Source organism: Magallana gigas, chromosome 2 (assembly GCF_963853765.1).
Source record: "Magallana gigas chromosome 2, xbMagGiga1.1, whole genome shotgun sequence".
NCBI lineage: Eukaryota > Metazoa > Mollusca > Bivalvia > Ostreida > Ostreidae > Magallana > Magallana gigas.
The window spans coordinates 42,653,077-42,679,356 of record NC_088854.1 but is presented as its reverse complement, the minus strand read 5'-3'; the positions used below and the strand labels follow the sequence as shown (position 1 = coordinate 42,679,356).

The following is a 26,280-nucleotide window of genomic DNA, read 5'->3' as shown; positions in this document are numbered from 1 at the left end:
CGTAAAAAAAAGTTGTTGAAAAAGTATTAATGTTCACTTTGAAATAATAGAATATTAATTATTTAATATTAATATTAAACAATTCTGAAATGCAGGGATATCCAGCTGGGAATAAATAACAAAAAACAATATATAACGCGTAAAAACTCTAACAAAATGGATACATCCATACGAGTATATATATAAAATATTTTGTTCCTCAATCGTGAGAAGCACAAGTCTACATAGTTCAGGTGAGGTCACTGATTCAGTTGAGCCATCGAAACTTTTCCTAAAATATGTAGGGGAATATACTCCTTGATACAATACGGGTTGTATCTACTTATGTTTATCTGTTCTTTGCATATACATATACAACATATTACATGTAGATAACATCACAAATGTTACAAGCCCTTATTTTGCCAACATTCTACTTCAAATCTAGAATACCCTGCTTGTTTTTTTTCCACTAAAATAAATTTTAAAAAAGGTGGCAAAGTTTCCTCTATGTCATGGGTAATATAATACATATGTATTACATGGGCAAATAAGACATTGACTCCGTCGTTTGTGTATCAGTCAAAAACTAGCGCAATTTTTTGTGCGCCGTAAATTGCAGTTTTTTACTATGGGTGGCACTGTAGCTCCCAGGTCGTCCATCCGATTTTTTTCAAACCGGGAGCTACAGATCTGCAGCTATAAGAAGCGGAGCTACGAATAGGAGGAGCCACAAAGAGCAGGCGCTGAAAGAGCCGAAACCACAAGAGCCGTGCTGAATGAAACGAGCCTGTAGATTAGAGCTAGCGCATACTTATTCCTACTTGATTCTACGACAAGCAATCGATTTATTTTCATAATCAGTATCTCTATATATTAAATTTAAACTACTGCATATGTAGTCCCCAGAAAGATAAATGAGGGTTCCTATCCGCTTTCGTATTTTATAATTAATAGGGTTACACGCTACACTCATTACAAAACAAAAAAACAATTATTGCACTCATAAAAACGATTATTTTATTACATTTGACTTTTTCCAAATTTACTCATTTAATAAGATATGATATGATGGAACCTTGTTAAAGTAAATTTTCCATAGAAAAACAATTATAAGGTGTTACACCACGTCACTTTTTAAAAATCTAAACTTTGATCTTTTTCGAAACGGAAAAGTATCTACAGGACGCTCCATCTGCCAAGGACGCTTTTCCTTTGCCTGCTATATAGACGTTTATCTTACGATTCCCTGGTGGTGTTTGTGGTGAGGGAGTGCAGGTTATTTCTGTCTCAGAGGCAGCAATTACAGTACAATCTGCACTCTTAATTTTCACTGTGATGTCTTCTACATTCGCTGAAAGTCCACTTCCTGTTATGACAATGTCAGATCCAGCTAAATTTGAAGAAGGCAAATGATTATTTCTTTTTCAAATGACTTTTTTTATTTTATTTTTTAATAATATAATTTAACATCAATTACACTAAGATTAAACTCATCAATACCCATTTGTGTATATCAGACCAAATCAGAAAATATTTTATTTCCATCTTTTATAAGTAACTTCTTTACCTATTCTGCAAATCATAAATGTAAACAAATTTTGTGAAAACAACTTTTTTGTAGATTTCAAGCACTTTTAAAGTATTTTAATTGGGTGGTTCATGTCCCTTTAGCACTGAAATATACGGGTGAGAAGAAAGAAGTTTCAAGGAAAGAAAAGATGATGAATGCATAATACAGAAACTTACTGGTAGAGCAGCTATTGATGATTGGGGTACTTGTGGGTATCCAGTTAAAAGAGCAGCCAGTGGAGAGAGAGGATGCGCTACAGCGAGCAGGTATGTCATTCACAAAGACAGTCACCTGAGGGGAGCTACTGTAGCTACACAACATGTCCCCCTGAATTGGATCTAAGGTCAAGCTGCCGTCAGCCACAGTTTCTACTGTCATCGAAACTTCATTCCCAGACAGCTGGCTGGAAAACTGAGAGAAACAATACTACATTAGAATACTTTATCATCAGTATCTCTCTCTCTCTCTCTCTCTCTCTCTCTCTCTCTCTCTCTCCTGTCTATAGCTAAATTATGAATGATTCAGTCCGCAATCAATCCTTTCCTATCAACAACTAATACCTGAATTGTTTCAAGGTCACCTGGTCTGGACAAAAATGCTATACTGAGGTCAAAGTTCGCACAGTCGCCGTGTCTGTAGGTGTAGACTTCTCCCATGTTGGGTACACTCGTCATCAGGATCTCCTTCAGCTCCTCCCCCGTCACACTGGGAGATATTGCTAACAGAACAAGACATAGCAATCTAATTAATATTTACTAAAAATATTGCTAACAGAACAAGACAAAGCAATTTTATTGTTTTCACTTGGAACTATTGCTAAACAACATAAGACAAGGCAATCTTAACAATATTCACTCAATATTTACTGGAAGATAATTGCTTTACAGAACAGGACATATAGCAAAATAGATTAGGCTTAATCCTCTACCATTCACTTCACTTTTAAACAGAATTTAAATACCGATGATATCAGGGTCTGTGTCAAAAATCACAATAGAGAGGGAAAAATCACAATAGAGAGGGAAAAATAACAATTTAAAACTTCTTTTCATTTGATTCAAAACATTAACAAAACTCTCATTTTTTATATACAAACTAAATTACAGATTTTCAACATTAAATGCGGTTTAATTAATTCACAGGATCACAATAAAACAAGTATTATAGTAAAACTTGGTTAAAGCGAAGTCCTAAAGCCCAAAGGATTTACTTCTTTATATCCGTAATTCATTATAACCGTAAAACAAATTCGGAATAATATGTATAACGAATTCGCTACATACAAGATTTCTTCAATCAGACTACATTATTTGCTAGTTAAGGCTTCGAATGGATATACATTCTTTTGAAACCTATAATAATCGGATTGTGAATTTAAGAATTATGTGTAAATAAATTCATTCAAATTATTGTGTCAAATGACAGTGATAACTTTTCATACTAATAAACAAATCGCTATAAAAGTCTTAAATTTCGTTATTTTCCACTTTTACGGAACTACAAATCAGTTTGCTATATCCGGTAATTTGTTATATCTGAATTCGATATAACCATAAAATAGTGCAAAGATTTGTTAAGAATTCTGCCGAAGACTTTAATTTTTTTTTTGCTGTATCCGAGATTTCGGTATATCCGTGTTTGTACAAGTTATGACAATTAAAAAACACAGAAAGAGGTAGAGAAGATTTTATCCCCCTCACACATTAACTTACCCACAGACTCTTGTCCTTCAAAGGTCAAGGTGAAAGTCCCTGTGACGGGGGGTGAGGCTGCACTCAGTCGCTCCACTTCTACTTTCAGGGCATTAGTCTTTTCATAGGGCGAAAAAGAATAACCAATGAAAAATGTTTGTAATAATTTGTTAGCATATCGATATTAAAGTTTATAAAATAAAAAACAATCAGAAAGTGTTAATATATGTGTAAAAGTGGATGTAAGAGAGACGTCTATACATGTATATCAAAAACCTGTTCAGGGACAACACTTAACAATGGAAAGTCATGGCCACACTCCAGAGGGAAGAAAGTGATATCCACACTGTATACTGGTGGAACGGTGGTGTCTGCTCCCTGGGTGTAGTGTATCCGATGTCCATTGGGCATCACTGGCTTCATTCGCAATAAATTGACATTCTCTGAAAAACGACATCATCCCTCTTTCAGCAAAATTTCTTTTTTCCCCCTTTTCCCCCCTTTTTTGCGGGGGGTGGGGGGTGGGGTTGGTGTGGGGGTGCTGATCATACATTACACACACAGACAGCAGCTTTAAAAGCAAGGCTTTCAAAGGTTGTAATTAATCTTTTTGAAGCACTGGTGATGCCTTGATTTAGGAAAAACATATTTGATATTTACTTAATTTTCAGGAAAACATATCCTGATAGATATATAAACATATGCATGTAGGCTTACAATTTGTTTTTAAAATTATAGCTGAAATGCTGTACATTCAGGTTTTGGAATTTTGCAAAGTAAAGTTTATCTATCTATACTGTTTTTCATGCGTGTGGGTTATTTTTGTGATTCTAGAATTTTTTAAAGGACTCGTAAACCAACATATTTTCTGCATGTTCAATTTATTAAGAAATAAAATAATTTGCCACAAATATAGATTATAGCCCAAAGAAACCTGGGTACACAGTAGTCTTCTTACCCTGATCCAGTGTGCTTGGCCCCTGGCCGATGTATACTTCATCTACAAATACATCCCCTGCTCTACTTAATTCGATGTACTGTATTTTGAAGCTCTGCCCATTACTTGTAAAGCTACTCAAAGCTGACAGTATGTCAAAGCAAGTGTATTTCCACCTAAAAAAAAAAATTTGATGTACATCAATAAAATGAAACTGAAAAAAATCTATAACTTAAGAGGATTAATGGTCATTCTCCATTTTTGACAACCATGTTTGATCGATCGGCCCTTATGTGTAGTTTTTTTTAACAAAACCACATAATTGTCCTAGTTTCAAATTCAATTCAATAATTGACCTTATAACCAGCTTAAAATACAAATTATAGTTTATACTTTACATTCTACTATCAAATTATAAAGTATCAAAAATATAAAGTTTAGCACTGCATATTTTTTTCTAACTATAGACACTCTTGCAATGTAATTAAAAAAATTGATGCCATTTAGCCGAACTTACTCATCTGATTCCTCGCCTATGCTGATAGTGAAGGATTTATAATTATTTTCAATCAAGGTCATTGTTTCATCGATGTAAGTGTATTTGAAGGTCAGAGTGTCCTGTATGGCTCCATGGTAACCAAAACAAATCTACAATGTTGAAATCACACTTGAGTAGTAAATATTCTTTACAATCAACATAATTATATTGGTAATTCATAACCATTTCAATTTGTTTTTATTTCAATCAAGAAGCAGATTATGGAGTTTCTTATGATCAAATTACAAAATTAAAGAACAAGACTTTATGAAAATCAGTTACCATACATAGTATTAACAAGCATTGATAATCAGTAATGGGAAAATTTAAATCAATTTACATTATACATGTCAAAAGCTGCTTGGCTGCATATGTTAATTACTTGTACATGTATATCAAACAAAATTTACAAAAGTATAGCAATGATAATTGATTACCGATTAACTTTATCTGGTTGCAGTAACTTTTTTATTTTTAAATGTGATCCTTTGAGAAATTGTGCCTAGAGAGTTAGCTTATTTTTATTTAAATGCCCATTTAACAAAGTATGCTAAAAGTTTGTGGATTTCAATTACAACTTGAATTCTCTCTTCTGCTCCAAGAAATATAATCTTAACTGATGCATGTAAATACCTACAGTATTCACTGTTCCTTGGAGATTGAATCCACCATTATCCAAGTACAAATACGTTGGATTTTTGACGAGACCGCGTCCACAGAAAGCCTCGCGGTCGTTCATCCATTCACCCCCACTATTTCCTTCATTTGTCTCAAAGCTTTGATGGGAAAATCCTGTCTGCCCAAGGAACTTTGGACATCTTGTGGTAAACATCTCATCTATCTTGCGTATTAACTGTGGGGGAGATAAATGAGAACTACAGGCCTTGATGGTCATTTGAGTACCACAGCCCTTAGGCTGACCTCTCAGAGGGTGTCATTTTTTGCATGTTTAGATTCATGTTGCAGTCTAAACCCTAATCCAAAACTCCTCTGACTGTTTACCCTTCCATTAATCATTTGATTTTTTTAAAGCTTTTGGTAAAAAGAGACCTACAGGCCTTTAATGGTTGGGTTAGCATAATATTGAGTTTAATGTAAAATGCATGCAAGCTTACATTGCACAGGATATTATATTTCCTAAAATAGAACACATTTAATATTGTAACCCTGGGTATTTGGGTCGGTCTTTAGTCCGTTGTGAATATAAAGTTGAGATGTATTTAGTTTACTTCTTTATTCTGATTCACCAATAATATTTGAATTATTGTCACTTTGTTCTTCTTGACTGATCACAGCGGACCTCCATTCTGATTCATCTTCTGAGGAATGTTCAAGAAAATCATCAGTTTTTGAAGGTTCAGTAGGATTAATTGTAGGCTCCTTTTTCAGTATTGTCGATTTTCTTTTGACAGGAATAGGTTTTTGGAGTTGTGGTGTAGGTGTGTCCTTTAGTATATCTATGTGTAATAGAAGGTGGCGGTGTAATGTTCTTATACGACCTTCTCCATTTTCCTTCTTGACCACAAAAACAGGTTTGTTCTCATTAGGTTGTCCAATAACTATATAAGGATCTTGTTCCCAACTATCTGCCAGTTTATGCTGTCCTTCGAATGCAACGATTTTCACTAAAACTCTGTCTCCAATTTTCACTGTACCTCCTCTGATTTGTAACACTCTTTCTGCTTTCTCTGCTGCAGCTGTTGCTAGTTTTTAAGCTTGGATTATTTGTTCTCGTAGATCCTTGATGTATTGAGTAGATGGTTCTTTTTCGTTCACTCGAAGACCAAATGCTGCATCGACTGGTAATCTTGGGTTATATCCGAACATCAGAAGATACGGAGTTTGTTCTGTGCTTTCATGTCGAGTGCAGTTATATGCATGTACAAATGGTTTGGCTTATGCTTTCCAATTGGTCTTCTTGCTAAAATCTAGTGAACCTAACTTGTTTAACAGCGTCCGATTAAAGCGTTCACACATTCCATTTTCCATAGCATGGTAGCTGGTAGTTCTGGATTTTTTCATACCCATGATTTTACAAAGTTCTTGAATCACTCTGCTTTCAAAGATGGCTCCTTGGTCTGAGTGTATTCTTTCTGGGATGCCATAATTAAACAATAAAATGTTTTCTTCTTTGGTGATTCATTCGGGATATGAAGGTAGCGACATTGCAGAAAAAATACATAACCCGCGTTAGCGGGTTATGTTATTTTTTTCTCCAATGATTTTATTGTTTATATTAACATCTTTCTTTTAGCTAATTGATTATGAAAAGTAAGTAAAATTTACTAAATTACTGTTAATGTACGTAAGTACGTTAGCTAAAAGAAACAGCCAAATCGCCTCCTGTGAGACTTTGATTCCGACATCGTCATGATTATTTCGTGCAGTCCGTGATCTTTCCTAGCTCGTTGTAGGTTTGGACCAATCGATAAACAGGGCTTGTCAATATCTGTCCTGTCATTTTCTTGTCAGTTTCAGCCGCTGTAGATTTCGACCAATCGATAAACGGGGCGTGTAGATTTCAGTCTGGCTGTTTCTATAGAGCTATGAATTAACTAGAAGTTTCCGTAAAAATAGAAGGAATAATACTTGTTGGATGTAAATATTGTACAATGAAGTTGTTATAGAACATGTCAGCCAAGTGACAATTTACCGTGAAGTCTTCACAAGTTAAAATGTAAAATTGTTTACAAATGACGTATGACCAATGCACAACCCCTGCCCCATGGGCAGTGAGTTGCACTATATAAAAAAAGACATCAAGAACATAATAACAGTGCATTCAGTTAATATCCAATAAGAGTAAAAGTATAGAATAAAATATTTAAAATATGAATATGAACCCAGGGCCATAAAGCCCAAAAAAAATTATTCTTGTTTCCTGTCGCCCGACCGACCCTATCTTCTACCCTCCGACCCTAAAAGTTTTTTTTATGATAATTGTGTGGTGATTGGTAACTTCGCCAGAATTTCCTCAGAAAGAGAAGTGAAGGTGCCCAGTCTTCTGAGTTCACAATCGTGTAAATTAACCTCAATGGCAAATGAATAATAACAAAATAATCTACAGACATTTTTATAGCATAAATTAATCTTGTGGTTATTAACTTGCGACTATCTTATCTTCAGGGGTTATAAATACGGGTGATGCAACAACATACTGTGCATTGGAAATTACAAAAAGATGTTTATTACTTTAAATCATGATACATCAGTTAGTTAATAACCTATTATTAGTTAATAACTTTGCAATGAATGTTAAAATAATCATAAAACTGTTTTCTTCATTGTCTTGAGAATTAAACAGATCTTCTACATAACGTACGGTAGTAAGTGGGTCAAAAGGTTGGACTAATACCCCGAATATACGGATGTATAGAGACTGATTTAATTAATATTGACATTAAAATACAAAACAGAAATATTTATCCAGAAAAGGATAATACATTCATACACATGTAAATTAAATTTTGCAAATAATATTAGTTTTTATTTATAATTTTAAAAAAAATCTTTGCCTGTTGTTTTCTATTCATTACATACATCAATAATACAAAGACCTTTGGAAATTTGAAGTCATCATTAACATACCGTACACTGTAAATATACTTCTTTCTCATTATTACACACTTGCTCCAAGTTTTCAAAAATGACCAATTTTTAAAAAATAATTTTTTTACTACCTACCTACCCTAATTTTTTGGTCAGGTGACAGGAAACAGGAATATTTTTTTTGGCCTAAATTTTACAATTTAGGTAGAGTGATTCAAAGCCCTGCATTTAGTTTTTCTAAAATAAAATGGGAATAGAAAAAGATTTTTTAAAATTTGATACATTTCAATATATGGCCTTATTGGCTAAAGCCCTAGGGCATTAATCCATGACCCAGGGGTCATGAATTTTTCAATTAATTTTAAGGTACAGGGCCTCAGAGCAATGGATTTAGTTTTTGTAAATATATACATATATATGGGAGTAGAGAAGATTTAATATATTTTCACTTTATGACCATGATGCACTCACTCTAGGTCATGCATGAATTTTACAATTTTTGTAGCGGGCTTCATGGACTTTATTACCATGAATTTAGTTTTTCGCAGATATATTCATGGGTGTAGAGAAGAAGATTTGCTAAGATTTTATACATTTTCAGTATATGACCATATTGGACGCACTCTAGGACCTAAATCCCTGAGCCAGGGGCTATGATGGAATTTCACAGTTTTGTTTGAGGGCTTCATGAACATTATAACCATGCATTTAGATTTTTTCTCAAATGTGTGAGAGTAGAGAAGAGGGTTTTTGAAAGTTTGGCTGTTTTGGCATATTTTGTCCCGCCCATGAGGCCTGGGGATGGTAATGCCATAAAGTTCACAATTTAGATTCCTCTTATCATAGAGATGCTTCAAACCATGAATGGTAACAATATACCTTGCAGTTTTCAAGAAAAGTTAAATTTGTTAAATAAGTGTTAACGCTCAAAGGACAACGCAGTGCTGGGCGAAGATCAATGGCAATAGGTCACCTGGGTGACTCAGGTAACCTAATAAAACTTGATATATTACCTCTAGAGATTACAGATTAAATTTTGGATGGTATCCACTAGAATTCTGTGTATCAAGGCTGTATTTTTTATTATTAATGATTTTTTTTTTTGGGGGGGGGATTTTTTATAATTGATTTAATATCCTGATACATCAAGATCACGTTACTTGCAGGTCGTGGTGAGTGACATATAATTAAATAGATTGTGACATCTTATTGATTTTGAACAGTATCTTTTTAAAATTTGGTTAAGTGCAGTAAAAAAAATGGGGCTTATGTTCATATGATTAAAGCCTGTAGTGGATCCATACATGTAGGCCGATTTGCGAAATTTCCACTTTGCCTAAAACACGACTATGAGTACATTTTCTTAAGAATACAATTCAACAACAATTGCCATGCTCATTAAAGCATTAATTATGCATGCTAACTCACATAACAAGAGATGTTTGTAAAACACTTATGCCCCCTTCCCTTGGAAACATCCACGAAGAAAATGAACGGAAACTGCAAATAATTGTGATTTTTCTAAATAAAAGGGGCATAACTCTGTCAAAGATTGATCGAGTGTAAATAAATTTGAACTTGACTTACACATTCTTATGATAAATCTGTATATTTAATTTCATTTAAATATGTATAACCTCCGCAAATAAAATGAACGGAAACTGCAAATAAGTGGATTTTTTCTAGGTCCAATGAGCATTACTCTGTCTAAAATTGCTCGATCCTACCCAAAATCAAACTTGTTCTAGATATTATTATGATATATCAATTATACTTAAACTCATTTCAATATGTGCAACCTCCGCAAAGAAAATGAACGAAAACTGTAAATAAGTAGAATTTAACTGAGGCCAATGGGCATAACTCTGTCTTAAATGCTCGATCAAAGCTGACATGGATATTATCAAAATTAATCTGTATAAAAAGTTTCATCTGAATACGTGCAACCTCTGCGAAGAAAATGAACAGAAACCATTGGTGGAATGACCGACCGACATACCGACCGATAGACAGACAGACGGACAGCAGCAAAACAATATGCCCTCCCTTCTTCGAAGAAGTCATAATAAAGGTAAAATTTTCAGTTTCTACAAGATCTCTAGGCTTCTTGCAAAATGAGACAAATATTATTTTTCTTTCTCAATTTGGAATCTACAGTACAAATACATATGCCATTAGATAAAATACAAAGACAAAGATATATTTTCAAATGCAATGAACAAGTGCAGTCAAATTATGGTGTCCAACACTTACAGCGTTTACATCATCTGAGGGGGTAATCAATGGAGAAATGATTCCTTCCATTTGCATTGCAAATGTGTATGGTGATGGGATACCCTTGACCATCTCTCTGATTTGAATCTCTAACTTTTCCCCCTGAGAGCCATCCGCTTGCAAAAACTCTAGGGTAGGAATATCTCCTTAAAAAGAACAACAATACATGTATATATAACAAGTAGTTACTACAATAAGAATACCGGTACCGGGTTTTTTTAAAAACATAAATACATTCTAAAATTTCAATATTAAATACTAGTAATCAACACAACTGCAAAAACCTTGATAATCAAAGCACTAAAAGTATTTTTGTTTTCACTATGTCACTTCTTCACATTTTTGCAATTTTTACAAGACTGTTGATGCGACCGTCACACTTACCCCTTAAAAAAGTTCTGAGTATTTCAGAAGCCAAAGCCTGAGATTTTGATATCAACTTTTTTAAAGGCAGATGACTATCAAGCCTAACATTTTGAAACACATGAATGTAAGGGCATATAACAATTATAGAAGCTTTGTGGGGATGACCTCATTATTGCATATCTTGATTTCTAAGAACTGCAAAATCTAAGCAATATTATTACAGAAATTCGATTCCGCAAGAAATCACTTTTATGCATAGCATTACTAACAGTTTTAAACACAGATTTCAGTAAATAAAGAAATATAATTACCTCTGCCTGTGAAGAATTGGATTTCTATGGTGACCTTGACCTCAGCAGAGGTCGAATGGGTTATCTGTACACCGACAGTGTCCAAACCATTAATGTACCAGGGGAGGTTCTCAAAAGCACGCCTAAAATCTGTGCTTGTAGACGTAGAGGTGAAGGGCTCTTAGAGAAAGAAACAACAAACACACATGTAAAAATATAAATCGTTTCCTAAAATGTCCTTCATGTATCTAGCTTATATATACCTACATTTGTTTTATTTCTACCACGAGGGTTCACATTGTAAAATTCAACTGTATGTATGGTCATTGTTTTTTAACAATCTCAAACAAACCTTATACTAAGACAACACAAGCAAAAAATCAGGAGAGAGAAAGAAAGATCTTTTGTGGTGAAGGAGGATGGAGATTTGTTGGCATTTAAGCTAACAAGGAACTGCAAGACCAAATTTTCTTCATCCCAAATCAATAACTTGGAATTACGTGTCGTCCATGTACTTCACAGGAAAAGCACAAACCATTGCAAATGAAACGCAGAATTGCAAGATCAACATACTCTTTAACACATACATATTAACATCACTCAGTGCAAAGTTCAAACAAATGAAGAAGAACGAGGGTTTTTATGCAAGACGTGAGCATATAAACAATCGGCAAATGCAGTAAAAATAATGTGACCATTTTGATGGGAGATTTCAATTCCAAATTAGATGCAACAACCCGACGCCAATTTACAAGAAATATTGGTAAAGCAAGGCCGAAGTATAACGAATGAAAATGGGGGTAAAAAGGAAAACACTAGGAATAGATCTCCTCTCCATGGACACACTTATGGTCAGATTAGAAAGAGTAAGACTTCTAAGGAAATCTAAAACATATTCAGCAAAACAGAAGCACAGGAAAGCAGCAAATTGCATGGACACACAAAAAGCACTTTGTAAACAAGCAGTCACCTTAGAAGCAGAAGCATTAAGGCAAAACAATTTCACCAAAGATCCATATATAAACACATGACTTCTCCCTATGATATCAAAATAACCTAAATTTCAACAAGACATTTTCCTCTTACCAGCCCTTACTTATAGCTAAATTTAATTTGGTTCAGTAGTTCTAGAGAAGTCAGAAACATGAAAAATTAAGTTAATAGACAGATTGGCCCAATGTAACAAAACCACAATATTCCATTGCTTGGAGGGTAAACCTGAAAAACTCAAAGAAAGGCCAAAGAACACCTACTGGAGGAGTGTTCTGACAGAGATAGAGAAAAAAGGGTACAGTTAAGTGGTGCCAATTGGAAATTAAGCTAGTTCAGGACTGGACAAGGTGAGGCGGTGTTGCTAGTGGCCTATAATACCTCCCTAGAGTAGAATCTACAAACATTTATTAATTAGTGAAAAAACCCAGCAAATATTTCTTTTTCTAAAAAATCCATCATGCTGTACCAGGAGACTTTTGAAATAAGGAGAAAAAAAATACTCCCTTTTAAAAGTCATTTCTATTTCATAAAATTGTGACCTAGATCTTACCTGTGTAGACACCATAGAGGCCAAGTCTGTATGTGGCATCAGACGTTCCACCACTTAGTTCTGTGACCTCTATGATCTGATATTCATTACGTTGACTTCCAACTATTGGCACTACCTCAATCTTTACCTTCTGTACCTCTCTGACAACAGTGGACGTCACCTTTAAAGAAAAACAAAACATATGAGAAAATTACAGCATTTGGGGATATATTTCTGTTGCATTGTACATATATTTTATTTCAACCTTTAAATTGTCGTCTATCATCATTTTTGGTTACTACACAAACGACCCCATGCACCAAATTTTTTTCCCAAATCACAAAATTTTCACCCCATGATTCTTGGGATCACAATAATCAAACTATACAATAATTAGCCCTATCTGCGTAGCATAACATTTACGCTTATGAATATAAGAGTGACCATCATATTTTTTCTGTCTGGTGTACATAATTATAAAACTATGTGAACTTTATGTCAAATTGTTTAAAAAGCTATTTACTCTTTTTTTTAAATTTTAATATTAACCTTCACTAGCTGATGTTCCATATTGACAATTCCTGTGCTCTGATTGGTCAATTCTGTATCAAAGTAGCGGGCTGCCACCTGAACCAGTGGACTACCACTAGATCCATACGAGTGCAATACCTCCATGTAATATCTGATAAAGGATAGAAGAGATGATTTTAGTAGATAGTTTTATAAGTAATTTTTTTTTTGATATTCTGGACAAGTTAAGATAGAGGGTCAGAAAGGGTAAGACTTGATCAGGCTCTATCTGAACATGATTCCTGGAACAGTCTTTCTAAACATGGCTCACATTGCGGGCAACAAAAGACTATGGTACACATAACTGATCGCATTCATGCACTTTGACTGATAATATTAAAAGACTTACTTCTGACTCTCAGTCAGTACTACTCTGACCGAGGTCTGAGAGGGAGATGACCCATATTCTGGACAGGTGCTCTCACACTTTGCAATTTCTACCTGCAAAACAAAAGCATATGTATTGTCTTTCTGATAAACTTTGTATTATTTTTTTTATCATTGAAAAGTATTTACAGTTTTAATTTGCATTATGATGTATCTTAGCTAAAAATAAAGTAATAATTGAATTTTTAAATTGAATTATATTTGCAAAACTACAGTCTTAGATTACAAATATATATACAGTCAAACTTTACTATCTTAAACTAGATGGGACTGTTCAAAAACTTTAAGATATTCGAGTTGCGAGATATCGAGGGTAAAACACTTAAAAAAAATAAGTGGATGGGACTTACAAATCATTTTAACATATCCATTGTATTCGAGATATTACTGTGGTTTCATTAATATTCAAGGGCATCAATTTTCGTGGATAAAGTGAAAATCACAGTTTCAAGGATACGTAAATTCGTGGCCAATGACCCTATCAATACAAAATGTTAAAAAAAAATTGCACTTCAATGAACATTTCATTTCGTGGATCAACTAAAAAACGAAATCCACGAAAATTGGTATTCAACGAATATTGATGAAACCACAGTAGTTTTCGAAATATCGAAGTTTAACTTCATGTATTAACATTTGTAGCCCTTTTGAAGGCATTCTAAATGCTATAAAATCTGGATATCTGATAGCTATATTTTAATGATGAAAATAATGCATAGTTTGGTTAATTAAGAAAAAGAGCCACACTATTTAATTATATATACTTTGGGTATCAATTTATCAGGTCTAAGCAACCCCCGTTTTTTGGAGGATACATGTAGCTCAATTTTAAGATAGCTGCCAATTTTTACCATATATGGAAAGTTGCTTAGCATTGTCGGTGAAATTATCCTCCATTTTTGGAGGATAGCATGGGTATTTTTCAAAGGCTTCGAGCATATCTTTAATGAAAAAATGCAAGCACCAGACCGTATGGAAATTAACGTTAAGGAAATAAACTAAATTAAATGATTGTTTGTGGCGATTTGAAATTCTATGTATGGTAATTTCACAATATCTTTTGAAAGTGTGTTCTTCCTGTGTTCAGTTTTACAAATTACAGAGACTATTTACAACTGTTTCATTTAATAAAAATCACAAAATGGTGATGTTTATTCCTAATTCAAACATAATTGAATTCATACACGTTTAAGAGACACTTAATGGATATCTTGATCTGCTATATTGTACACTCATGTAGAAAGTAAAATTAATGTTTGCACACCTTAGGAACTTTGTAGCTCTTATTCTAATTAAAAATATGTTAATTAGTTTTATGTAAAAATAATCCCTTCACACAAAAAGACATCGTCAAAATTAGAAATTTTGTGAAATATTATCAATAAATATAATTAATGACCGTTAAATAAGTTGATTTTTCAATTGTCTAATATTTATATTTTATATCATAGTTAACTCTCTTTGTAAAAGCAGAGTTAATTGCCCTACATATGAAAAGACCCACCAGGTCTAGGGGGCGAAAGCATCTATTTTTAAATTTTGTAGGATAAAAATCTTTTCTTCAAAAACGGAGGTTGCCTAGACCTGTTTATAGTATGTTGAACAATTAGAGAACAAGATGATAATGACGCTCTTAAATACACAGAACATCAACAAATTCTTCGGGGTCAACTTAAAGAGGTTCGTTCCTCTGTTTTGGGGTAGTCATTTTTGGTCACCTCTATTCTAGAAATTATGCACCATATATTGATTCTACTCATAAATTTTATTATGCCAATTAAACTATCTTAAATTAAATAGTAAAGGGAAAATTACATATTTACAAAGATTAGTATTGGACTATATTTTGTGGCGGAAGGTTTTAAAGAAGAAAATGAACATTTTTCACAACTTTGTTGTTTTAGAGTACCGTCACTTTAGTTTCCTTATTTTCAGTGCATACAAAATTTCCAGATAGTTTGTGCATTAGGATATCTTCATTTTGTTCCGAAAAACACAATTTTACAATTTTTTAATATTTCTATCGACATGTATTGGCAAATTTAACTTATATTTCATAAAAGTCAAGGAAAAATGAATCCCAATATTTGCCTAATATCAGCTTATTTCATGCCATATCTCAAATTTTACATAAGACTCATACATTTTGTTTTATTTTCTGAAATTTTAAGATTTTTCTGACAAGTTTATTATAATTTAAGAAAAAATTTGAGTCTTTTAAATAATTTCATTACATATTGAATGGGTAATGGATAAAAATAGTGTTTTATCAGTGCAAAAAGGTCAAAAATCAATCAGGTGAAGAAATTGTAATATTTTTCTTTATGATAATTTTTATTTTATTTATTTTAAATAGTATTAATTTATATTTAATGCCATGGTTCATTCCGATTATAAAATATAGAGGGAAAAGCAATTTATGTGCAATCTGTACTTTCAGTGCAGAAAGATCATATTAAATACACCGTAGCGCCATATGAAGCATATAGACCCCACAATTTTGTTTTGAATTTTGGTTAAGCTATGTTTATAGATTTTTTAAAAATACTTTACAAAAAAACTTTAAGACTTTTGATCGCAGGATCCAACGTCCTTGATCAGTTTTAAAACTTCTTTAAATAATTCTGCATACAAAGTTAACCCAAAAGGAATTCAACTCAAACATTTCGATGCACTTCTATTCCCTCAGCCTCACCTTGTTTGCTGGATCACCGTCCGTACTCAGTCTCAGGCTAGAGGCATCTGCTGATTTAATCATAAACAAATATTCCCCCGAGTAAGGCGCTATGAAGGAGCCCCGAGTTCGAGAGACATAATTGGTTTCTGGATGACTGAAGGAAGATTGGCCGATTAGTTGTTCGCTGTAGCCTATGTCAGAACTGGTGAATGTCTCAATGTCTGCAAGTTCTGTATAGAGTTTGGTACCACTGGTCCAGACCTCCAAAAGCAGACCCCTGTTACCTGTTTTGGAAATTATATTATTATATGTTTTAGCCTTCACAAGCATTAAAGTCTATGGATAGGTAAACAATTAGAACCATTTTAACAAGAGCTTGGACTTTGGGTAGTCATGTCACACAGCAATGTGGCGTAGGTCTTTGGCCACTCAGCTAATTGGCTCCTTGAAAACAACAAGATTTGTCTAGCTTTTAAGCTATGACTACGCACTCATAGTATGCACTTTTCACTTGAAACCCACTTCATTTAAATCTTGTTTTGATTCAAGAAACAGATATAGTTACATCCTGCAATGTCTTAAATTGTTAAAATGGTTCTATTTTCCATCATTTGAATGATCCTAATGAATGATAAAACACTGGACGCAGATTTTACATACCACAAAAGTGTGTGGGTAGCTCTGCTGGCTGAGGGGGTGAGGTACACTGTATTTCTGTACTGGTCACTGATGTTACCTTACACTCCTCACCTAGAAAAGAAAGTGGACAACTAATAAACTAAAAATACAGTACAACGTGCTTACAACAAAACACCAACTAACACGCAACTCTGATTTGTTATGAATGTAATATGATTGTTAAATTTGATAGTAATATATGTTTATGACTAAGGAATTTGAATCTGATAGCACTCTAAATGAGAATTCAGTTTAAGCAAGTTTACTTTATCCGTGTTTTACTGCACATAAAGAGACAGGTAGCCAGTATAGCTGTTCAATGTATGATCCTTGAAAAAAATAATTCTCTAAACTGTCTGATTTATCAATCATTTTTACTTATGAATGACCCCAATTTAAGGAAAGAAAAACAGTATTGAAATAGATCATTATTTATTATTTTATCACATTAGGCTGGACTTGCCTGCAATATAGACTTTAATGTTCTTCTTTTTTCCAGTAAAATAATTTCCGGCAATAGTTAGGTCTGTCCCCCCATCAGTGCTCCCAGAGGAAGGGGTCACCCCTGTTATCTCCGGGAAGGTCTGGAACTGATATATCTGTTTGTTGATACTGACCAACAGTGTATCCAGTTGGCGGCAAGATCTAAATTCAATTTGTTTTGATAAAAAACTTGGGAACTTTTCGTATATTTAATCCAAATCAATATAGAGGCACATATCAAATATTTTATATATCATTTATCCATCTGAAGTGAATCATAATTAGAGTTCATTATGAATTGGGTCAACTATATCGATCATGTACTATGTCTGGATCCCTCATCCACATATTTACATCATCAGCAACTATAAAATCTGATTTTGATTCATTGTTAGTATTTAATAAGCATTTCCAAAAAATAATGTCCCCATAAATCTGTAATAAGTTGACAATTCAGAAAAAATAGAACCCCACTTGTATAAATGATAAACAATATTTAACAATGAGTAAATTATATGTATGAAAAAAGGACCAGTAGTCTATATATACAACATGAGCATGAAAATGTAAAAATGATTAGAATACAAGAATTAACCACTTATCTAGTAGAATTTTTAACAATTAATGATACATAAACCAATATATCACCTTCCATATGGTCCATCACCAATTATAAAACTTGCATTGGAGTTACCTGTAAAAAAATAATATATGGTATGATAAGGAATGTTGGGTGAAATTACATTGGGTTTAATCGTATTTCAATACCAATGTACCATAATAAAAAGAGAAAATGTAAATAAAGTAAAAGAATTGATAATAATGTCTTTTACTAATTAACAATTTATTATTGTCAATGAGTCCATGACTAATTATTCAACTTGTAAACATGTCAAGTAATTTGAGTACATGTACCGGTACTCACCAATATAAGTTCCCTGGTATCTACACTTTATTTGACCCATATTAGAACTTGGAGAATCTAGTTGAAGTTCATAACTGAAATACAAACTTATCTATTTAAAAAAAAGACGATTCTCTTTTATATAAACATGCATGCAGTTACAAAAAAAGTTCACATCTTTAATTTATATCCAGACATTGAGTCATTAATTTTATAATTTTGTTTTAATTTTTTAATTTTCTCATCTCTTTAAATATAGTGGCCCTAAAGCCTTTAGGGATAGGTTAATTTAATGAAAGACTGTTAGACTCGAGCTCAGCTCACGTACAGTTCATCGTTAGTCTTCCTGAGTTCACATGTCAGTGGTCCAGCATAAACTTGGTTCACTGTCTCCTCCTTGCTATTAGAGCCTACATTGGTCCCATATCTGTCTGTGAATATCATCCCCCCTAACGCTATTACTGACTCCGGTCCAGGGGAAAAGGATGTGGGCGAGACACTCTGTATTAGGGGGGTGTTCTGTTTTCGCACCTGAAATATTGCATTTTGATATAAATAAACTAAAAATTTTCTCTCTCGCGGCAAAGGGGTGTTTTGATATCTCTTTTACCTGCTTAAGATTATAGTTTCCGCTATATATGCTTGGTTGAAAAAAAAAGTTGCGCCTAATAAGATTTTCAGTAAATGATTGATATAAATGGTCATATTCCAAAATGGTGTTTACTGTGATACATACATGGGGAGTCCTTAATCACAATTAAATCATAGTATAAAGTCCATTAGAAACCATTACTACCTAATCCTTATTTATAAGTGAACCAGCCAGGTAGCAATTAGTGCTTGCTGTATGTTTATGGTTATGGAGCTAGGACCAACATACATGGGTTCATTATGAATATTAGAATGCACGGGAAAGTAATAATATGTGTGAAAGTTTAGTCAGATTCAATGTAGCATTAGAACCCACCACACGTGTTATCTTTCTGCCCGATACTAAGCAATTTTACAATGGCGACGAGGATGTATATTTAATTGTATACAATTAGCATAATACGCAAGTTGCAAGGAAAACACAATGGCAGAATCTGGATGACCAGTTTTTCCTAAATTTACTGTCCATGCTGAGGTAGCAATAGGTACCCGATGGCGGAAATGGGTACAAAGACTGGAAAACTTATTTGTTGGAACGATAATTATGACCAAGCCAAAGATACGTTGAAAAACTACTTTGAACCAAAAGTAAACAAGGAATACGAACGGTAAAGTTTTCCGACAAACAAAGCAATTGGAAGGTGAAAGGGTGGACACATCATACTCGATTAATACAACTCGCCACAAAATGTGAATTTGCAGACAATGATAGTGAGATCTAGTCTCAGATCACACAGAGCTGCACATCTTTAAAATTAAGAGGAAAAGCGCTTAGCGAGGAGATGACACTCAACAAGCTATTAAAAGCAAGAACATTAGAACTGGCGGAAAAACAGGCATTGGGAATTGAAAATAACAATTCTAGTGTAAACAATATACACCATTAGGAATCAGGACAAAGAACTCATCAGTGGAAACCAAGGCGGAATTCAGACCCAGAACAAAAGGTACTCATAGACAGAGTTCTAATCTTGTAACTGTGGCGGCCAATACCCCACAAAACAAAAATGTCCAGCATACAAACAAATCTGTGGTAACTGTGGACAAGAAAATCACTCGCTGCTTATTGTAAATCAAAACCCCAGTTTAATAAGAAAAAATATGTCAAACAAATACAGGACTGTGATGAAGATGACGGATACGTATTCAGCGTCAGAAACAACCATACAACAACAAAACAGCCAAAGTCAAATGTTACACCTAATGAATAACGCTTTCACGTGTTGATTGACACGAGGTCCAGTGTTAATATTTTGAATGAGGTCAGATTTTCTTAACTACACCCAAAACCTAAACTGAGCAGCACAAGGATTTTTGCATATGGTTGCTGTAAAAACGACATTGGTATATTTCACTGCGACCATTGAAATAAAGTCCAAAATAGCTGTTGGAAAATTCTATGTAGTCAAGGGAAACTGTGGTACACTCCTATGATACCAAAGTGCCGTAGATCTTGGTATCATACCAGTGATCAATCATTTGTCAACTGATGTAAATGAAAGTTGGGAAGAGTTTGCTGACCTGTTTCAAGGTATTGGAAAAATGAAAGATGTTAAAGTGAAAATTAATATCATAGGCGTCGTAACCGGGGGGGGGGGGGGGGGGGGGGGGGGGGGCTAGGCCACTTTTTTTTTGCAAAGTTAGACGTAACCATTAGGGACATAGCATCATAGAGGGTTTTGCCCCCCCCCCCCCCCACTTTTTCTCGCAGCAAAGATAATTGTTCCTAAATTTACCTTGAAAGATTGAGAAGTTGGAGTCATAGGCATAGTAGCCCTAGCCCCCCCCCCCCCCCCCCCCCGGATTAGGATTTCCCTGATTTTGGGAATTAGTTTTTTTCCTCAATATTTCTGAGGATTAGTCTAGCCACCCCCCCCCCTTTCAATTTTCTTCCGACGCAAGGGCATATCGATATACTGTTCAGCCTCACCGACGGATACCTTTCCCTTTAAGGACGGCGGACCCAATTCATTTCTAGAATAGATTTTTTATCCAAAGTTTTATACAATGTTAAACAGGTAATGATGAGTGAATATCACTAAAATTATTGTGAACTGAGATATAACAAAATTTGTTTATAACTAATATAAATTACTTGTTTTTGGGACTTTGCTATAACACTGTTTTAAAAATGTCCAGAAAGTCACGAAGGAATGATGTTATGGCATTGTTTAATCATGGTTATGTATAATTACCTCAAATCTACATTTATCGCTGTAGGGACCCTCAGGTTGACACATGTTTTCATCAGGGATGGGCACACCGTCCACTATCACTCTGACATAGTACACACCCTCCTTCATGCCAGGGCTGAAATCGTAAAACATATTAACTATGATCAGTCTATGCATGTTTACATATCTAGATGTATCTTATATTACACATTAATAGAACATGAATGAAAAAATTGAGATGAATTTTGTCATTGAAAAAGAAAAATAATAAAAAATGAAAAGTTTTGAAAGCTTTTCTTATCCATAATGATCAGACATTGTCTTTCTATGTCAATAGTGCCATAGATCAACCCTTGACCTTTGACTGCGTAACATCAAAGAACAATATGTCCTTTGTCAAAATTAATGTCTGACAAACAAAAGGTTCTCAACATAGTGAGTTGTCTAGATCTTTCTATATCTAGAGTTTTTCTTAGTCCTTCGACCTCAGAACCTGAAAATCATTTTTAAAATCTTCTCCTTCAGGGGTACCCTTGTACCATGATCCACATGCATCTCTCAAGGAAAGGGTACTTGATTAAACTGCTGAGTGGACAGCTCATCTAATACAAGCAAAAGTCCTGAAAACCATTTTACCTACTATTGGGGTTCCAGTGTACCAAATTTGATTTCTGTTAAGCAGTTTTCCCAAGATATTGATCAGTCACATTCCTCTCCTGTGCAGACATAGATAGAAACTTACACTGTATAACACATTATCATGGACTCCATGGTTCCATCTTTGCTGACCGGACAGTCATACGATGTCGCCAAGGAAACCAGTTGGACTTGGTTCCCCTCTGATAATTTGTTTTGGGAGAATCCTGTTCCACTGATCAACATTTTTGTTTCTCCACACAAGCTGCCGTATGGAGGGCTTATTGAAAACACCTCAGCTCCTAAAATGGATGAAAATGTGCGTGAAGTTTATCTGTTAGGCATGTGCAGATCCAGAGGAAGGGTTCTGGACCCCCCCCCCCCCCCCCCCCGACCCTGGACAATTCAATTTTTTTTAATTTACGTAGTAAAATTATTGAAAATAGGTCTCGGACCCCCTCTCCCCTGGAAAACATAGATATCCCTCGGACCCCCCCCCCCCCCCTAAAAATCTTCCATGCAGGTTAGGATTTATGAACCATTTGTATTTAATACAATTGAATAAAATTGTTTAAAAGTCAAGTAATGTAGAATTAATTTAACACCCCCCCCCTTTTGGAAATAAAATTTTATATCCTCTATACGGTCGGTAAGAAATGATGTTTACAAATATGATAAATAGGATACCGGTAATATAATTAGGAAGATTTATTCATTTTAGGGGTTGCCAAGAACATCATCTCAGCCACCGCAGTGCTTGTGATTCTTTGTTACTTCAGCCATATTACACGACAAGTTCATGCAGTCTGTCATTCATCGCCACTTTGTTGTAAATAGCACAAGCTTTGTTACGTACAATGTTTATGTACACGTACAAGTACAACTTGCACAAATGGTGATGTTTTTGAAACACATTTACTTTGCTTATAAGGAAGAATGTGGTAAACAATCCTTTTTATATTACAAATGCATTATACTCCTTGTCAAAATAAACTTTAAGTGCGATGTGCGGCCATCTTGTACATTTGAGGATAAGAATGTAAACATATCTTGAACTGGCTTATTTCTGCCCGAAACTGACCAAACTATTGCCAAAAGATGTAAAAGCACTAAATATGAGATTCTACATGTTGTTTTGTATGCAAATTATGCATACAAGAACAGGACAATGCCGTTTTATTTACTTTAAACAGCCTAATCTTAGATGGAGAGAACCAATATAGGCTATTTTGCCTGCTGTTTATCTTTGAATATAATATTTCTTAAACTAAAGTTAAAACCGCCGAACTGCGCAGCTACAGATTCAAAAATCTGGGAAAAAAATATGAAGGGGATTCATTGGTATCCCCTCTACAACCATTTGTTGAGAAAAGTTCAAATCTTGCACATTTTTGTTGTACCTTTGCCTCAAAATAGGGTACCTGATTTTTATCAGTCGGCATCGGATCTATTTTTAGAACAAAAAAACTAGGAACTCCTTTGTCTGTGGAGACACATTCACGTTATATTTTCATTGAAAAAATAAATGTCAATTCAAAACAACCCCTGTTGAATTTGATTTACATCTCTATACATGTCCCATGTTTATTAATTATGGGCATTTTTTTCAATTATATAATTATATATTGAAGTAAATTCTTTTTAGAAGTGGGGTAGGGGTCTTAAAAAGTGATTGTTTTATATTAATAAAAGTATGTTTTATATTTTTATAAAAATATATTTTCAATGTACCTCCATAGACACAGACATATAAATTTTGTAGATTTTTAGGCCGATTTAAGACAGCTCAAATCGGCAAGCATTAACCTTTTTTTCAACAAATAGTTGTATAGGGGACACCAATAAACCCCCTTCATATTTGTTCTGATTTTCAAATCTTCAAAATAAGTATGTAGCTGCGCAGTACAACAGCTGTTCTGTGCGATTATAAAGGTATTGTCCTGTTCTTGTATGGATTCTTTTCAAACAAAATGACAAATGGGGCTTCATATTTATTGCTTTTATATCTTTTTTACAACATTTTTGGCCAGGTTCAGGCAGAAACAAGCCAGTTCATGAAATGTTCACATTCTTATCTTCAAGTGTACAAGATGGCCGCACATCCCACTTACAGTGATCAAATTTCCACGGTCACTTTTAATGTATGTTTGCCTTTAAAACACTTATTCTATATATTAACTTCGCAACATTATTTTTAAAAAATTTAGATTATTCGATAAAATATATTTGATATTTATTTCGCATCCACTTAACTTGTTTATTGAACATCTCTAAACACCAGAGTTATGAGTAAGTTTCTCACATTAATCTTTTTAAATGTATTTTTATGGTCTTTAGGAGAAAATGTTCAGTCAGTCTGCAGAGGATTGTAAACACGTTTTATTCAATTACCCAACTTTAAGAAATTACAGACATCGTAAAGAGTTCAAATAAATAAAGTTTACTGCATTTTAAAATAAGGGGATCGTTCCATTTGATAATTATGATTAAGTTTTTACGATTTTAAGAGAACTACTTAAATTTTCACAACAAAGAGTCGTTCTTATCACATGTACCATCCTAATTTTTGAGAGACTTATTTCTTCCAAACAAAAAAAAACCAAACAAATTCTAAAAGTTTTAAAATCTTATCCAATCTATTAAATTTAATTTATTTGATGTGTTCATTTTATAGATGAGATGTTTTATAATTGTGTTTGCTAAATGACAAATAAAATCAGTCTCTGTACTTCTGTGTATTTTGGAGGTTTAGTCCAACCATCTGACCCGATTACAACGTTAACTGTTGTGTAGAGGATCATTTTAATTTTCAAGATAACTGTAGACAGATGGTTTTATGATTATTTTAGCATTAATTTGGCAAAATTATTAATTAAATACAAGCTACCAATTTAACGCAATAATTGTTATATCAACACTAAAAGTAATAAACATTAGTTGTAATTTTCAATGCACAGTGGGTAATATGTTGCATATCTACATATGTTGCATCACCCTTGTTAATTGTAACCCATAGAAGATAAGGCAATCGCAAATTATTAATCACAACAGTGGTTAACTGAGGCTGTGGAAACGTCTTTTGAAATAAATAATCATCATTTTAATGTCTTTGGGGGTAAATTTACACGATCTTGAACTCAGAATACAGGGCGACTTCAACTTCTCTTTCGGAGGCGAAGTTACCTATTATAAAGCTTATGTTGATGAACAAAGCTAACAATATGATTGTAAGGTAAGGTAGCAAGGGACAGTTTCGGATATTTTTGTAAAATTGAGAATTGCTGTACTTAAAGGGTTATAAGTGTTGCTAAAATTCATGAAATGATTCTTAATGATTATCATTAGTTAGAGGGATGTCTCCTGTTGAAATTGATATGCGATATGTAGGCCCCATATGTAAGGTACATGAGAATCAGAAGTAAAATGCGAAACCTGCGGCTATGACTGTTGTGTTGACTTTATACAGTGAAATTGCAAGTTACAGACGAGGGGGGGGGGTTAATAACACAAAAAGTAGGTGGATGGGACATTGTAAACTATACACCGGTGAGTTTCTGACATGTAATGGTGCAACATGCACCTGGTACGGAAGGTCAACCCTTTACAGGGAATTGGCTGGGGGAGGTCTAAAAAGCTGATGAAAAATGAGCAAAATATGAGAAGGTCAAAATCTAAAAAAAAAAACAGAATTAAATGTATTTGGGTTGAATGGGAACTGAGTAACTTCTAGTTACAGAGTTCCAAAGACACTCACCCCCTGGCTACAATGAAATGTATCAAAAAACTGTCCGTGCCACCTTTAAATCGCAAAAGATGTGGGTCTCTTAAAACGACTTTAGGTAAAATTAGGTTTTTAAAAAAAACAACAATAAAACTCAATGTGGTAAAAAAAAATCAATTCAGTCGGCGGGAATTCATTGGGTCGGTCGCGTTAGGGGAAACATAGGTATTTTCAATATTGGCCCAATATAAAGAATTTATTATATATTATTCTACAGAAGCATGTTAGTGCCACATAAGATATATATATAAAGAAAAACTCTCTGTACATATAAAAACACACACATAATTATATATCTAAGATAAACTCAAGCATATAAAAATAAGCAGCTTTTTATATAAAGGAATTAACAATATATATGAAGAATTGTGTACATATATAAAGCAATATAATGCTCCTGAGGCTGGCAGTTAAGATCCAATAGCTAAACAGCTGGTCCACTTAATTTCAAAGAATGTTTTTGAGAAGTTGTTAGAAAATGAACAAAAACCAAACAAACAAACAAAAAACCGCTGTACATTTTTAAAAGTTATTCAATATTATCTGTTATATATACAGTGAGTTTATCTTATATACCCTTTTCTTTTTATATATTTTATCTAACAGGCTTCCGTATTATT

General features: G+C 33.9%; 1 protein-coding gene across 2 annotated transcripts in view; it reads right to left on the bottom strand.

Annotated features, from left to right (window-relative positions):
* Nucleotides 1–985: 985 nt before the first annotated feature.
* The window catches only part of LOC105339103 (fibrocystin-L), a 39,776-nt gene continuing 14,481 nt past the window's right edge, over nt 986–26,280 (bottom strand). For both annotated transcript variants that reach the window (XM_066076733.1, XM_011444513.4), the window contains 21 exons: nt 21,986–22,181; nt 21,265–21,379; nt 18,747–18,949; nt 18,440–18,513; nt 18,163–18,208; nt 17,495–17,676; nt 17,014–17,103; nt 16,372–16,637; nt 13,639–13,730; nt 13,269–13,401; nt 12,741–12,900; nt 11,219–11,377; nt 10,521–10,687; nt 5,356–5,571; nt 4,698–4,828; nt 4,202–4,356; nt 3,520–3,686; nt 3,265–3,361; nt 2,113–2,270; nt 1,729–1,963; nt 986–1,372 (listed from right to left, as the gene is read on the bottom strand). In XM_066076733.1, the coding sequence (XP_065932805.1) occupies nt 1,125–1,372; nt 1,729–1,963; nt 2,113–2,270; nt 3,265–3,361; nt 3,520–3,686; nt 4,202–4,356; nt 4,698–4,828; nt 5,356–5,571; nt 10,521–10,687; nt 11,219–11,377; nt 12,741–12,900; nt 13,269–13,401; nt 13,639–13,730; nt 16,372–16,637; nt 17,014–17,103; nt 17,495–17,676; nt 18,163–18,208; nt 18,440–18,513; nt 18,747–18,949; nt 21,265–21,379; nt 21,986–22,181 (3,290 nt within the window). In that variant the 3' untranslated portion in view covers nt 986–1,124. The remainder of the gene's footprint in view (nt 1,373–1,728; nt 1,964–2,112; nt 2,271–3,264; nt 3,362–3,519; nt 3,687–4,201; nt 4,357–4,697; nt 4,829–5,355; nt 5,572–10,520; nt 10,688–11,218; nt 11,378–12,740; nt 12,901–13,268; nt 13,402–13,638; nt 13,731–16,371; nt 16,638–17,013; nt 17,104–17,494; nt 17,677–18,162; nt 18,209–18,439; nt 18,514–18,746; nt 18,950–21,264; nt 21,380–21,985; nt 22,182–26,280) is intronic.